This window comes from Aethalodelphis obliquidens, unplaced genomic scaffold, assembly GCF_003676395.1.
Source record: "Aethalodelphis obliquidens isolate GAN/ISIS:26980383/991018 unplaced genomic scaffold, ASM367639v1 scaffold26, whole genome shotgun sequence".
NCBI lineage: Eukaryota > Metazoa > Chordata > Mammalia > Artiodactyla > Delphinidae > Aethalodelphis > Aethalodelphis obliquidens.
This window is the reverse complement of record NW_020837970.1, coordinates 6164993-6182531: the sequence shown is the minus strand read 5'-3', so window position 1 is coordinate 6182531 and position 17539 is coordinate 6164993. Positions and strand designations below refer to the sequence as shown.

The 17539-nt window shown below is 37.3% G+C and overlaps 1 protein-coding gene across 3 annotated transcripts in view; it reads right to left on the bottom strand.

Moving 5' to 3' along the window:
* MINDY2 (MINDY lysine 48 deubiquitinase 2) overlaps window positions 1–17539 on the bottom strand; it is a 75260-nt gene that overhangs the window by 45125 nt on the left and 12596 nt on the right. For all 3 annotated transcript variants that reach the window (XR_003436366.1, XM_027123145.1, XM_027123146.1), the window contains exons 2-3: window positions 15283–15340; window positions 4247–4311 (exon numbers count right to left, since the gene is read on the bottom strand). Coding sequence is in view for 2 of the 3 variants with exons in the window: in XM_027123145.1 (XP_026978946.1) it covers window positions 4247–4311; window positions 15283–15340 (123 nt within the window). In the remaining variant the exon portion in view is untranslated. The remainder of the gene's footprint in view (window positions 1–4246; window positions 4312–15282; window positions 15341–17539) is intronic.

Genomic DNA, 17539 nt, shown 5'->3' with positions numbered 1-17539 from the left:
GTGTCGCTTACTGTGGGGACAGGGACACTGGAAGCAGAAGTTCTGGGAAGTACTCCTTGGCGTGAGCCCTCCCAGAGTCTGCCATTAGCCCCACCAAAGAGCCGGGTAGGCTCCAGTGCTGGGTCGCCTAAGGCCAAACAACCAACAGGGAGGGAACCCAGCCCAACCCATCAGCAGACAAGTGGATTAAAGTTTTACTGAGCTCTGCCCACCAGAGCAACACCCAGCTCTACCCACCACCAGTCCCTCCCATCAGGAAGCTTGCACAAGCCTCTTAGATAGCCTCATCCACGAGACAGCAGACAGCAGAGCAAGAAGAACTACAATTCTGCAGCCTGTGGAAGGAAAACCACATTCACAGAAAGATAGACAAAATGAAAAGACAGAGGACTTTGTACCAGATGAAGGAACAAGATAAAACCCCAGAAAAACAACTAAATGAAGTGGAGAAAGGCAACCTTCCAGAAAAAGAATTCAGAATAATGATATTGAAGATGATCCAGGACCTCGGGAAAAGAATGGAGGCAAAGATCAAGAAGATGCAAGAAATGTTTAACAAAAGCCTAGAAGAATTAAAGAACAAACAGAGATGAACAATACAATAACTGAAACGAAAAATACACTAGAAGGAATCAATAGCAGAATAACTGAGGCAGAAGAACAGATAAGTGACCTGGAAGACAGAATGGTGGAATTCACTGCCATGGAACAGAATAAACAAAAAAGAATGAAAAGAAATGAAGACAGCCTAAGGGACCTCTGGGACAAAACTGAATGCAACAACATTTGCATTATAGGGGTCCCAGAAGGAGAAGAGAGAGAAAAGGACCCAATAAAATATGTGAAGAGATTATAGTCAAAAACTTCCCTAACATGGGAAAGGAAATAGCCGTCCAAGTACAGGAAGTGCAGACAGTCCCAGGCAGGATAAACCCAAGGAGAAACCCGCCGACACGCACAGTAATCAAATTGACAAAAATTAAAGATAAAGAAAAATTACTGAAAGCAACGAGGGAAAAAGGACAAATAACATACAAGGGAACTCCCATAAGGTTAACAGCTGATTTCTCAGCAGAAACTCCACAAGCCAGAAGGGAGTGGCACGATATATTTAAAGTGGTGAAAGGGAAGAACATACAACCAAGATTATTCTATTTGGCAAGGATCACATCCAGAATCAGTGGAGAAATCAAAAGCTTTACAGACAAGCAAAAGCTAGGAGAATTCAGCACCACCAAACCAGCTCTACAACAAATGCTAAAGGAACTTCTCTAAGTGGGAAACACAAGAGAAGAAAAGGACCTACAAAAACAAACCCAAAACAATTAAGAAAATGGTAAAGGAGCATAGATATCAATAATTACCTTAAACATGAATGGATTAAATGCTCCAACCAAAAGACACAGGCTCGCTGAATGTATACAAAAACAAGGCCCATATATATGCTGTCTACAAGAGACCCACTTCAGACCTAGGGACACATACAGACTGAAAGTGAGGGGATGGAAAAAGATATTCCATGCAAATGGAAATCAAAAGAAAGCTGGAGTAGCAATACTTATATCAGATAAAATAGACTTTAAAATAAAGAATGTTACAAGAGACAAGGAAGGACACTACATAATGATCAAGGGATCAATCCGAGAAGAAGATATAACAGTTGTAAATATATATGCACCCAACACAGGAGCATCTCAATACGTAAGGCAACTGCTAACAGCTATAAAAGAGGAAATCGACAGTAACACAATAATAGTGGGGGACTTTTAACACCTCACTTACACCAATGTACAGATCATCCCAACAGAAAATTAATAAGGAAACACAAGCTTTAAATGACAAAATGGACCATATAGATTTAATTGATATTTATAGGACATTCCTTCCAAAAATAGCAGATTACACTTTCTTCTCAAGTGCACATGGAACATTCTCCAGGATTGATCACATTGTGGGTCACAAATCAAGCCTTGGTAAATTTAAGAAAACTGAAATCATATCAAGCATCTTTTCCGACCACAACGCTATGAGATTAGAAATCAATTACAGCAAAAGAAACCATAAAAAACACAAACACATGGAGGGTAAACAATACGTTACTAAATAACTAAGCGATCACTGAAGAAATTAAAGAGGAAATCAAAAAATATCTACAGACAAATTACAATGAAAACATGATGATCCAAAACCTATGGGATGCAGCAAAAGCAGCTGGGATTGACATATATGCACTAATATGTATAAAATGGATAACCAATAAGAACCTGATATATAAAAAAAAATTTTTTTTAAAAAGATGACACAAACAGATGGAGAGATATACCATGTTCTTGGACTGGAAGAATCAATATTGTTAAAATAACTAGACTACCCAAAGCAATCTACAGATTCAATGCAATCCCTATGAAATCACCAATGGCATTTTTTACAGAACTAGAACAAAAAGTCTTAAAATTTGTATGGAGACACAAAAGACCCCGAATAGCCAAAGCAGTCTTGAGGGAAAAAAGTGGAGCTGGAGGAATCAGACTCCCTGAATTCAGACTATACTACAAAGCTACAATAATCAAGACAATATGGTACGGGCACAAAAACAGAAATATAGATCAATGGAACAGGATAGAAAGCCCAAAGATAAACCCACGTACCTATGGTCAACTAATCTATGACAAAGCAAGCCAGGATGTACAATGGAGAAAAGACAGTCTCTTCAATAAGTGGTGTTGGGAAAACTGGAGAGCTACATGTAAAAGAATGAAATTAGAACACTCCCTAACACCATACACAAAAATAAACTCAAAATGGATTAAAGACCTAAATGTAAGGCCAGACACTATAAAAGTCTTAGAGGAAAACATAGGAAGAACACTCTTTGACATAAATCACAGCAAGATCTTTTTTGATCCACCTCCTAGAGTAATGGAAATAAAAATAAACAAATGGGACCTAATAAGACTTAAGAGCTTTGTAAAGCAAAGCAAACCACAAACAAGACAAAAAGACAACCTTCAGCATGGGAGAAAATATTTGCAAACGAATCAACGGACAAAGGATTAATCTCCAAAATATATGAACAGCTCATGTAGCTCAATATTAAAAAAAACAAACAACCCAATCAAAAAATGGGCAGGGCTTCCCTGGTGGCGCAGTGGTTGAGAGTCCGCCTGCCGATGCAGGGGACGCGGGTTCGTGCCTCGGTCCGGGAAGATCCCACATGCCGCGGAGCGGCTGGGCTCGTGAGCCATGGCCGCTGAGCCTGCGCGTCTGGAGCCTGTGCTCTGCAACGGGAGAGGCCACAACAGTGAGAGGCCCACGTACAGAAAAAAAAAAAAAAAAAAATGGGCAGAAGACCTAAATAGACATTTCTCCAAAGAAGACATACAGATGGCCAAGAAGCACATAAAAAGCTGCTCAACATCACTAATTATTAGAGAAATGCAAATTAAAACTACAATGAGGTATCACCTCACACCAGTTAGAATGGGCATCAACAGAAAATCTACAAACAACAAATGCTGGAGAGGGTGTGGAGAAAAGGGAACCCTCTTGCAATGTTGGTGGGAATGTAAATTTATACAGCCCCTTTGGAGAACAGTATGGAGGTTCCTTAAAAAACTAAAAATAGAATTATCATATGACCCAGCAATCCCACTACTGGGCATATACCCAGAGAAAACCATAATTCAAAAGACACATGCACCCCAATGTTCATTGCAGCACTATTTACAATAGCCAGGTCATGGAAGGAACCTAAATGCCCATCGACAGACGAATGGATAAAGAAGATGTGGTGTATATATATACAATAGAATATTACTCAGCCATAAAAAGGAACAAAATTGGGTCATTTGTAGAGACGTGGATGGATCTAGAGATTGTCATACAGAGTGAAGTAAGTCGGAAAGAGAAAAACAAATATCGTATATGAATGCATATATGTGGAACCTATAAAAATGGTACAGATGAACTGGTTTACAAGGCAGAAATAGAGACACAGATGTAGAGAACAAACGTATGGACACCAAGGGGGGAAAGTGGTGGGGGTGGTGGGGGTGGTGGTGTGATGAACTGGGAGATTGGGATTGACATATATACACTAATATGTATAAAATTGATAACTAATAAGAACCTGCTGTATAAAAATATAAAATTAAAAAATTTAAAAAAAAGCCACTGATAGAGACCAATGAATATATCCGTAAGTAAAAATTAACTATCTTAATATAACAAAAATTGTATCTATTACCTGCTCATAGTTTAAACGTTGAATTTCTGAAATTTCTTTTGGCTTTGTATCAAGCATGTAGTCTCCTGTAAAAAGAAACGGTAAAGTTGCCTTTTAAAAATATTACTTTTTATCTAATTACAAAGGTAATATGTTTTAATTATAAATTGTAGCAATAGGTAACATAAAATATTTACCCCCCCCCCATTCAGAGAAAATCAATGTTAACTGTTAGCTAAGGTCTCACTTTTTTTTTCAGTGTACATCCTATGTTTTGAACTTTCTTTTTCCTCCTCTTTATATTTAAGCATCTTTCCATGTCACTACAATAAAGCTCTAAAAGGTTTTTACCAAGTTTCACTGCTATCAGCAAGGTAACTATTACCCCAATACCTTTCCAAGAATGGGTGTCATCAGTCTTCTAAATGTTTGTCATTCTTAGAAGTAAGCAAACATTTTTTTTTGCATTTAAAAAATTGGTATCTTAGTGGTTACCGGTGAGGAGAGGGGAGAGAGAGAGGCAAGAAAGGGGTATGGAATTGAGATACAAACTACTATGTATAAAATAGATAAGCAACAAGAATATATTGTATAGCACAGGGAATTATAGCCATTATCTTGTAATAGCTTTTAATGGAGTATAATCTGTAAAAACACTGAATCACTATGCTGTACACCTGAAACTAATATAATATTGTAAAGCAACTATACTTCCCCAAAATTGATACATTTCTATACAGGTATTTTCACTTGGTATCACCATTTTAATATATAAATGACTTTTTAAAAAATAAATTTATTTACTTATTTATTTTTGGCTGCATTGGGTCTTTGTTGCTGCACGCGGGCTTCCTCTAGTTGCAGCAAGAGGGGGCTACTCTTCGTTGCGGTGTGCGGCCTCCTTATTGCGGTGGCTTCTCTTGTTGCAGAGCACAGGCTCTAGGCGTGCAGGCTTCATTAGTTGTGGCATACGGGCTCAGTAGTTGTGACTCGCGGCCTCTAGAGTGCAGGCTCAGTAGTTGCGGCACGTGGGCTTAGTTACTCCGCGGCATGTGGGATCTTCCCAGCCCAGGGCTCGAACCCGTGTTCCCTGGAACCCGTGTTCCCTGCATTGGCAGGCGGATTCTTAACCACTGTGCTACCAGGGAAGCCCCTATAAATGACTTTTAGTATACGTGATACCTTTTAAATATATGTAGCATCATTTTAATATATGCAGTAACTTTTTATCCATGTTTTGCCTTTTTAACTATGTATTAATTATATATACTTTTCTTTAAATTGCCTGCCTATACAACTATCATTTTTTTTTTTTTTACTGAACCACATAAAAGCTCTTTTTCAGTTAGAGGAATTAGAACATTTCCTGTTATACATGGTAAATTTTTTTTTTCCCATAATGGCTTCTGACTTTACGGTGATGTTTTTTGCCTACTTTTCACCATACAGAAATATTTAATTTCAGTATAGTCAAATTCTTCTATTATAGCTTCTGGGTTTGATGGGTTTCATGTCATGTTAGAAAGATTTTCACCTCTTCAGAGTATACAAACATTCACATATACTTTCTTCATGTAATTTTATGTTTGTCTTTTTTTACGTTTAAATCTTTAATTTATCTGGAATTAATTTGATATAAACAGTGATACATGGAACTAACTTCTCAGCCAGCCTCCCAAATCACTAAGTTGATAAATTGTTTTATTAACTTTTATTTTCAAATTCAAAATAAACTTCTAAAGACTGCATCAGGTATTCTTTTAGGGACTTCCCTGGTGGCACAGTGGTTAAGAATCCGCCTGCCAGTGCAGGGGACATGGGTTCGAGCCCTGGTCCGGGAAGACCCCACATGCCAAGGAACAACTAAGCCCATGCACTACAACTACTGAGCCTGCGCTCTAGAGCCCGTGAGCCACAACTACTAAGCCGACGAGCCACAACTACTGAAGCCCATGCGCTTAGAGCCTGTGCTCGGCAACAAGAGAAGCCACCACAAATCAGAAGCCCATGCACCACAACAAAGATTAGCCCCTGCTTGCTACAACTAGCAAAAGCTGCGTGCAGCAACGAAGACCCAACGCAGCCAAAGATAAATACATAAATAAGTTTTTAAAAAAGTATTCTTTTAATCTCTCCAACTCTGATAATAAAGGAATTCCTACAAACATCAATATATTATTATTTTTGCTTTTATTTAGAACTTTAAGATGGCAAAATCTAACTGATAACAATTTTATTCCACCATAGGTACAGGAATTCTAAATCACTAAATTAATTCATTCACAGAAATATATAAGCAAGTGTATTTAACAAATATTTTTGAATCCTTATTATACATGGCACATTGTATATTTACATGTTGAGGTTTTAATATAGCATTTAACTGAAAACTACGCTTTGAGTAAATTTTATACATTATTTATTCAAATAATTGAGAACATATTTGCTATACTGGTATCCTATATCTCATTTAAGCTCTGTATTTATCCTGATAAAAGACTGTAGTGTATGCTTTCCTACAACTTTAATAGGGTCAGGATGCAGAACATTACATAATTCAATACTAAATGACCCTAGATATGCTATCATGGATTAAAGCTTAGGTGCTAAGAATAGAATAATTATTGGGAAAGACTCAGATAAGCAACCCCTCTTTTCCTGAGGTCAGAAAAGATCTTCAGACAAGAGAAGAATGGCCTGACTAAGGGAGGCAGCCTCTGTGATGGACCTCAATGAGCCCTATAGCCTGGCATTCATACCTTTGTATAATCACCTTCCCTTGAGTGTGGACTGGATTCACTTCTAGTGAATCAAATACAACAGAATTAGTGAAATGTCACTTACAAAATTATAAAAGAAAATATTATGTCGTTTGTCATGGTGCTTTCTCATTTGCTCACTCTGAGGAATGCCACCTGCCATGTTCTGAGCTGCCTTTTGGAGATGCCCACGGCAAGGAATTGAAGGAAGCCTCTAGAGAGAGAGCCACAGAGAGCCACAGTCAATGAGGAACTGAGAACCTCAGTCCAACAACCTGTGAGGAACTGAATCCTGCCAACAACCAAGTGAGTAAGCTTGGAAGCAGATCTTCCTCAGTTGGGCCTGGAGATAAGACTGCAGCCCCAACTGACACACTGACTGCAACCTCACGAGAGACCTTAAGCCAGAGTCACTTAGCCACACTCAGATTCCTGACCTACAGATACTGTGTGATAATAAACGTTCATTGTTCTAAGTGACTAAATTTTGGGGTGATATGAAGCAATAGACATCTGTATTTTTAGGAAAGTTTGTAATAGAGAATTAGATATTTTTAAAAGACTGATTTTGAGTTTTTAAGGGAGCATCTTTCAGTTTTAGATATCTAAATAAATCATCTCTTAAGAATTCTGTCTAGCTTATCTAACCTTTATAACAAAATTGGTCAACAATACTACTTCAATCAAAAATATTTATTGAGGGACTTCCCTGGTGGTCCAGTGCTTAAGAATCTGCCTTCCAATGAAGGGGATGCAGGTTCAATCCCTGGTCGGGGAACTAAGATCCCACATGCTGTGGGGCAACTAAAACCACACGCCGCGACTACTGAGCCTGCACACTCTAGAGTCCACGCACCACAACTAGAGAGCGCTCATGCTGCAACTACTGAGCCCATGGGCTCTGGAGCCCACGTGCCACAACTAGAGAGCTCACACGCTGCCAACTACTGAGCCTGCGTGCCCTGGAGCCCACGCGCCACAGTGAAGAGCCCGTGCGCTGCAAAAAAAGGATCCCACATGCCACAACGAAGATCCTGCGTGCTGCAACTAAGACCTGACGCAGCCAAATAAATAAATAAACATTTTTTAAAAAACAGTATTTATTGAAAGTCTATTCCGTGTTTAGCAACAGGTTAACGTGTTTGGAAATGAGCGTTTCCCTTAAAAAACTAATAATTTGGTTGGGCAAAGAACATACAGGAAACAGAATAAAATAACAATAAGGTATAATAGAGTGTAAAATGTAATAAAGGCCTTAAGTACCAAGTGATTTTGAAAAGAAATATTCATAAAGCCTGTAGCACTTAGAAATATCCTTTGTAGGGGGTAGTATCTAAAGCAGATTCAGAAAAATCGGCAGAACCTGCCAAGGCAGTGAGGGGAAAAAGCATTCTTTGAGGGAGAAAGAATGATGGGAAAAGCAAATATAAGAAACATCTTGCTATATGGGCAGTTTATAAGGAGGTTTATACATAAGATTTATGTTGCAGAGTGGTGGGAAATATGGCTGGATGGGTAAGCTTGATCAGATTATAGAAAATCATAAATAATACATCAGTAAGTTTGGCTGCTTGTGAAAGATCATAAGGGAATCTTTCTGTTTTTAAGTAGACAAGTGAAGGATGAAACTGGTGCTTTAAGAAGATAACACTGATATGTAGGCTAATTTGGAGAGTAGAGGAAACAAAAGAGCTTGCAATAAATCACATTCCGAAGTACCAGTATACAGAGAGAGGAAAGAATTTCAAAGAAAGAATCCATAAGACTTTGCTATTAATGGGATATTTCAGACAAACAGAAATTAAGAAACAAAAACCTGACAGCCACATTAGGCCAAAAAAGGAAGAGAGGGTTTGGCAGTAGGTAGTAGGTAACTTATCCCAGGTGAGCATTTGGCAAAGAGAAGACACAGTCAACTGTGGGCAAAATTAAAATGCTTCAACATTGACCTCCTTTTATAGTATTTATGTTCAAAAGATAAAATAAATTACCTTTTAAAAAGTCAGACAGCACCATCATCCTAACAACCATTTTCCTTACTATAATACGATGCTAGTCTCACCATCATACAAACTGTCTTGGATGGCTAAAATTATAGTGTGTATTCTAGTTTGTGTTGTGCTTTTTTACCTCATCTTCCTAACCATTTTCTGCCTTCCACCTACACTTCTTTCCCACTTAGACCTCCTAGCACTCACTAGGAGCTTTCATGTTGCTTTCTTGAGGCCAAAGCCCTCCAACAAGCCATGTCCATGTTTGACCCTGTTCTAATACTCCAGTAACAGAAATTTCCAAATTAAAATTCCCTCCTCCTCTAACCTTTGAAAAACCTATAATGGTTTCTTTACAATCTTTCTACTAGTGTTTGCTTATTAATGAAAAAGTATCTCTGGTTCCCCCAGAGAACTGGAGTAATCTCAAGAGAACAAAATCCAAATAGCTTAGAAAATTAAACAATTTGTTTTGGCAGGATTGGCTTTAAATACAGTTTACTTTTGGTGAGGCAGAGTTTTCAGAATCTCTCTTCTCACATTATTCTTGCTCACTTCTCTCCCACCTCCCATTAGGATCATATTACTTTCACGCTGTCCCTGTAGATGAGTCTCCTCGCCCAGGACTTCCAAACCTCTTTAGCTACCCTAAATCTAAATATTACTTTGTCAAATTTTCTTTTTCCCTATAATTTAAAAAATTCTCTACTCTATGTCCTGCTCTCTCAGGGATTTTTAAAATCTAACAGTTAGATAAATTTAAGATACCAAGATGCACTAATTATTTTCTTTCCAAGAAAAATACCATGTTAACATTTTCTTAGTACATTTATGCAAGCCACATTGACTGTATTGTTGACACCTCCAAATAACCTGTCCACAGTACATAATCAGTAAATATTTGCTGGATAAGAAAAAGAAAAAAAAAGGAAGAGACAAGTAGTAGGAATTTAAAATACTCTATCAAAAACACTTGAGTGGTGGAAAGGGAGAAGGGATATACTTTTGAGAATACTAGCATTTCAGCACTTTAAAAATCATATTAGAAGGTGCCTAGATGGATAGAACACATAATTTAATCTTTCTGAGCTTTGGTTACCTCATCTGTAAAATGAAGAGATATTATAATTTATGATGCTTTTATTTCCACTCCAATCTTACCCTTTTATACTATTAGTACCTCCATTCATATGCCCTCTGCCTCTGCTCATGGGTCTCTGCCATTACAAATGCTTTCTTTAGCTATGGGAACTGACAGCAAAAGAGCTCATTTTGTCTCAGAAGGTAGAATAGAAAAAGGCAAGTAGAGTGATGGTAATAACTAGCAGGCAAGAGGTTAGGTAAATGGCTTCGGTCTATGATAGCACAGACAGCAGAGCCAGGATGACATAAGAAGCTGTGGAGTGGCAGCACAGTTTAAGGTTAGCACTGTCCAACAGAAATATAATGCAAGCCACAAATGCAAGCCCATATGTAACTTTAAATTTTTAGTAGCCACATTAAAAAAAGTAAAAAGAAGTAAAATTAATTTTAATAATATCTTTTATTTAGCCCAGTATATTAAACGTCGCCCCTGCTGAAACTCCCCCCCCCCCGTGGAAAAATTGTCTTCTACAAAAGCAGTCCCTGGTGCCAAAAAGTTGGGGGACCGCTGCTCTAACCCATGCATTTCAGCAGGGGCGATGTTACCGTCAAGGGGGCAAAAACTGATTCTTGGAGGGTAGGGACAAAAGTATCTTAGATATTATAATGGTTTGTGGCCTTCAAAGGGCCACAGAACATGAAGAGACATACAGTATATCTGTGGTATTAAAATTTCCTGGAGTGAGTGATTAGGACAAAGATGTCTACAAAGGCTCCTTAGGGGGGCAATACTGAAAAAAAGGTGGAGAAACACTGCTCTACCCAATCTGTGCATGCTGGGAAACTTTAGGGGATGATCCTGGACCTACGTCTCTTCTCTCTTTATACTTTCTCTCTTAATGATCTCATCAATTTCCACAGATTTAAACACCATTTTTATACTAACGACTCCTAAATTCCTATCTTGAATTTCAGTGTCCTCTGGAACTCATGGTCTCTCAAATCTTCTAAGTATTTTCTTTTCTTAATGTTTCCTTCATCTTCTGCCTAAATGAAATTTGGCTCTGCCTTGATGACACTGCAGCCCTCTCAAGTGATGTCTTTTCTCTCTCATGCTTCTTTACCGGTGAGCCTGAAGGTGGATCTACTTGCTCCTTAGGGTCATTCTTTCTCTCCCTCCTCCCTAAAACTCCTCAGTTTTAAAACTCATGCTATCATATAATACTACCCATTATCCACCCACCTGGTTATAGTTCTCTACCAACTTTCAGGTCAATCTGCCTCATTCCTAGCTCGCTACCTCTCTATGACACAAATCCTGCCATAATTTTTGATAATTTCAGTACTCATAGAGATGACCCATCTAATACCCTGGACTTTCTGTTCCTTGCCTCTTTTCCAACAAGAATCTTATATTCCACCTTATCTCAGAAACTCATTCCCTATGATCATACAGCTTTGTTATCACCAGGCTCCAAAAATTCTTCAGCTGTATCAGGGCCTACAATCCACTAAATCCTGTCACATTTTTCTTCAACATATTCATATCTTCATTTCCTCTTTATGCAACTTAACTATTATAGCTCATCATTATAACCACTCTCTACACATACCTTCAATTTCCTAGACTCTTTCTTCAACATACTCACTTGGCAAAAACCCAGCTCTGGTTAAATCCTGCTCCTCCACTATTCAGGCCTATACTCATGCAGCTGAGTGTGACTGAAGAAATCATACTGCCAATGTTGGCTGGTCTCACTAACCCCAGTGGTAATGCCCAGGAATAATACTTCATCTCCCCATTCACCTCCAACTTGTCTAGGCAACTATTTTATACCTTCCTTCTCATCTTCAACAACTCCTCCTTCATCTTCACTCTCAGCTGATAACCTGGTTTCCCATTTCACTGAGAAAATAGAAGCACTCAAAAGACCTTCTATAAGGTACCACACCCACATCTGTCCACCTACCTGCATCTATTTTTAATACATTCTATCTTCCCTCCTATTGCTAAGGATAAAGTATCTGTAGTGCCTAAGACTAATACTTCTATTTGTCTAAAATACTCTTTTCAATTCCTTTCCTTCAATTTTCTCTTTTTAAAAACAGCTTTATAGAAATGTAATTCACACACCATATAATTAACCCATTTAAAGTGTACAATTCAATGTTTTTAAAGTATATTAATAGGATTGTGAAATTATCATCATGATCTAATTTTAGAACATTTTGGTCTCCCCTTAAAGAAACTCTATACCCATTAGCAGTCAATCTCTATTTCCCCCCTATATTCCCAAGTCCTAAGCAACCACTAATCTACTTTCTGTCTCTAAATTTGCCTATTCTGGACATTTGATATAAATGGAATCATATAATAAGTGGTATTTTGTGACTTGGCTTCTTTGACTTAGCATAATGTCTTTAAGGTTTATCCATATTACAGCATGTATCAATACATTCCTTTTTATGGCTGAATAATGTTTCACTATATGGATATAACACAGTTTGTTTATCCACTCATCAGTTTATGGCTATCTGGGTTGTTTCCACTTTTAGGCTATTATTATAATGCTGCTATGAACATTCCTGTACAAGTTTTTGTGTGAACATGTATTTTTACTTCTCTTGGGTAAAGTTGTAGGATCATAGGTAATTCTATATTTAGCTTTCTAAGGAAGTGACAAACTGTTTTCCACAGTAGCTTCATTATGTTACATTTCTACTGGCTATGTACAATATATAAGGGCTTCTAATTTTCCCCTGTGCCCACTCCAGTCAGGTTTTTATCCTGTGGACTCGCTGAAGTTACCAATTACCTCCTTATGGCTCAATCAATGGTCAATTTTCAGTTTTCATCCTGCGTGGCCTATTAGCAGCATTTGATTCAACTAATCTCTAACTCTTCATTGAAACTCTTCATTTAGATTCTAGGAAATTAGTCTTTGGTTTTTCTTCTATATAGTTGAGCTTCTACCCATTCTTCCTCTTCCTCAGCTTCTAATCACTGGCACATCCAAGATTCAGTCTACTGATCTCTTCCCTTCTCTATCTACATTCATATTATTTGTGACTCAGTATAACTGTCATTTATATATGTTATCTGTTCCCAAATGTGTATTTACAGGCTAGATCTGTGCTGTCCAATACAATAACTAGTAGTGACATGTGGCTACATAAATTTAAATTTAATTAATTAATTAAAATTTAATTTAAAATTAATTTAATATTCAGTTCCTCAGTCACATCAGCTATATTTTAAGATATCAAGAGCCACATGTGCCTAGTGGCTATGAAACTAGACAGCACAGATATAGAACATTTCCATTGACACAGAAAGTTTTACTGTACAGCACTGATTGAGACCTCTCCTCTAGACTCTACATTTATATATCCCACTGCCTCCCTGATATCTCCACTTGAATGCCAATAAACATCCCAAAACCAAAATCCTGATATTCCTCCCTAAACATGTTCCTTCCATTTTTTCCTGTTTCAGTTGATGTTAACTCTGTCCTTCCAGTTGTTCAAACCAAAAATCATGGGGTAACCCCTGACTTCACTCTCACTCCACATTCAACTGATCGGCAAATTCGGTCAGCTCTATATTCAGAATCTGACCATATTTTATAATCTCCACTTCTACTACCCTGCTTGAAGCCACCACCATCTTTTGCCAGTTTTAACAGCTTGCTAACCAATCTCCCTGCTTCTGCCTTTACACTACTAAGTTCTATTTTCAACATAACAGCCAGAGAATTCTTGTTAAACTCAAAGTCAGATCATTAGTCCTCTGTTCAAAATCCTTTAATGGCTTCCCAATCACCCACAGCAAAAGTCAAAGTTGCTATAATAGCCTAGGATACTGTACGATATGATCCCATTACCTCTAATCTCATCTCCTAATACTTCCCCTTTGCACAGTCCTTGGCAGTCATACTGGTTGTTCATCAAAAGCACTAAGCATATTTCAGCCTTTTCCATGAAATATAATTTAGAAACCACAAAGTTTAAGAATCACCAAGCTAGAGTAAAAGAGGTTTAAATAGAAATTCTATTTCCAGACATCTAGATATTGAAAGTAATCTACACTTAACTATGAGGTTCCCTAGCCAGTGAGTGGGATTAAATGACATTAATTACATAAAGAAAAAGGTCTTCGAGGGCTTCCCTGGTGGCGCAGTGGTTGAGAGTCCACCTGCCGATGCAGGGGACACGGGTTCGCGCCCCAGCCCGGGAAGATCCCACATGCCGCGGAGCGGCTAGGCCCGTGAGCCATGGCCACTGAGCCTGCGCGTCCAGAGCCTGTGCTCCTCAACGGGAGAGGCCACAACAGTGAGAGGCCCGTGTACCGCAAAAAAAAAAAAAAGAAAGAAAAAGGTCTTCCAAAAGCTCTAATCTCAATTACTTCACTAAACCTACACCTCACAAAAAAAAAATCAGTTAGCTAGTTGTCTGGAATGGCATAAATAAACTAATCAGCTAATAAAATTTTTTAAAATAAAAATTTAATTACTAAACAACTGTAAGAATATGGATTAAGATTTCCGATTTGGTAATAGTATAAATATATAAATTCTTATTTGCTAAATTGTAAAAGACCGCAGGGTGATATACAACAACCTACTCTGTAAACAAGTTCTACTCAATGCAACTGGTCTGCAAACTGTGTAGTATGGTCTGTTTGAAATAAGAATCTTGCATAAGAATGCAATTAAATACACTGCTTCCTTCATCAAGAAAAATTGGCCATCAAAAAATTTCAGATGGACTAAAATGTTTTACACTCTAGTATAAGCCTCTATTTCATTGCAGACCGGTAACTAACATTTTAAAGACTGACAGAGGTCCATGAATCATATTTTGGGTAGCACTGCTCCAAATCACCTCCTGGGTTTTAATTCAAGTCTACTCAATATTTTAAAACACTACCTACATTCAATGTTAGAGTTTATGTGCCATTTCCCACTCTGTAGTTTATTGGAATTAATATGTACCTTGTTTTCTAGATGTCACTAGTCTCTTTATTTATATTAAAGAATTCTAATGCTGGTCAGAAAGAAGGCATCCAATAACAGAAACATACTGATAAAATTTTTTAATTAAGAGATTAAAAATTATAACTTAAAAATAGCCTCAAAAAGGTGAAATTTGGTAATATATTAGCTTTGAAAACTTTGGTTTATTTTGAAAGAAATATAAAAATCATTCACTTTTCAACACTAACCTAAATATTCCATCAGCTGTTCAGCAGTTATGATTTCCATCATCGGTGGAAGTTTCACCTGAAAAACAAAGTATTTTTCTATAAAATCAAATGTTTTAGATAATTAAAGTGTTTCTTCAGTCAGAAACACAAGTATGTATGTGTATTATATGTATCTACTATAGGTATACAACACTCACATTTAAAAATCTTTGTAACTAATCTTTAATACAACAAAGCCAATCCTATCACCATAAAATTTACAGGGTGATACAAGATCTCAGAGAGTCAATGAGAAATCTATTTTCAAAGCCAAGTGCTATGCCTTTCGTCACCCATCCTGATTGTCATTATGTACCTGCAGCAGTGTCCTGCATGATAGAAAATACAGTTTAAGGGCAGGAAGAGGCACCGAACATGTTTTGACAGGTCACCCATGCAGCAGTTTTACTGAAGACAGGCTTAACACAGGTCAGTATTCTATTACTTCAGTCTACCCGGGCCATTTTTTTTTGTTGAGTAGCTAAAATGAATACGGTATAAAGGATGGTCATAAACTGAAGGATTCATACTATATGAGTCAACCTGTAAAATTTAAAAACAGGCAAAATTAAACTTTACTGTTTAGAGCTGTATATGTATAAAGAAAAGAAAATGGGTACTATAAAAATTAGGACTGTGATTAACCCTAGGGATAAGAGAAGGAGTTATAGTCATAACAGGACACGTAAGAGGCCTCTGGGGTGCTGGCAATGCTCTGTATCTTGACTTGCATGGTAGTTCCACTGTTTGCTTTATGATAACTTGTTAAACTGGACATCTCTGTTTTATGTACTTTTCTGTATGCGCTATATGTCACAATAAAAAGGTTAAAAGTAGATATATACGTTATAGTCATATTTAAGTTTCAAAAGTCATGTCAGCTGCAACACAGTCTAAATGAATTTTTCAAATGAATTATCAGATGATTTACACAGATATTACAGCCAATGATTGTAAATATTTTAGATGACTTATTGAAAAGCATACTCCTTGGTATATTCATGGAAGAAAAATAAGTACTGTAAGATGCAAACTCGAACAAAATAATTAACATAGCAATGACAGAACAGCAGCATAATTAAAAATTCCTCAGGAATTACTATTTCAGGATCTTTTAAATCAGCAATTTCTCCAACAACAAGTATTGAAGAAGGTGCTCTGGATCTTTATGTTACCAAATGTAGTAACAGTATGTCACAATTTTTTGTTTTAATCAATGAATAAAGTAAGTGCTAAAAAAGATCCCTGTAAAACAGAACAGTTTTAGACCCTCTGAAAGCATACATGACAGTTGGTACTTATGAGTTAGTCATCCAGTGGCTTTATCACTCAGTGAAAACCAAGAGTTGCCATGGAGGTTTTGATCATTACTTGTTTCTAAATTATTCTTATTTTCTAGGACACTTTTTAAAATTGTAGTAGACATTTTTTTTTTTTTTTTTTGGCTGCGCCGCATGGCATGCGGGATCTCAGTTCCCCGACCAGGGATAGAATCCATGCCCCCTGCAGTGGAAGCACAGAGTCTTAACAACTGGACCACCAGGGAAGTCCCAGAAATTGTAATAGACATTTTTTTTGGAGCAGTTTTAGGTTTACAGAAAAATTCAGCAGGAAGTACAGAGAGTTCCCATAAAGAGCATATTTTTCAAATTGAAACTCATTGGCAAATTATAGTCCCCTGCTTGTTTTTCTAAATAAAGTTGTATTGGGTGTCACTCTCATTTGTTTATGTACTGTCTTTGGCTGCTTTTGCCCTATAATAACAGAGCTGAATCTGCAACAGAGACGATATGGCCCACAAAGCCTAAAATATTTACTATCTGGTCCTTTATAGGAAAAGTATGTTGATCCCTGCTTTAGATGATCTTAACTGCTTTTAGATAATATTTTATCTAGGTGTTTCAATACCACTTTGAAGGTCTGATATTTAAACCAGTAGTTTATATACACTGTGAATATTTACATTCTGAATAACTGTCAGACCACTCTGAAAGTCCAGTTTTCACCTAACAATGCTTCTTAAATGAGACCTATATATTCTTTTATTCCAGACAAATTCAGTGCAGAAATATATTCACCAGAAAATCCCATAAACAAATAGCTTATCCTCTTTTGGTCAATGTAGTAATCCCACTATAAAACTGTCAATAAGAAACCAAGGCACTACCAAGTGTATGTATTTGGGAAATACATTCTACAATCCTAGATTTCTACAAATAGATGATTTCAGGGTTTA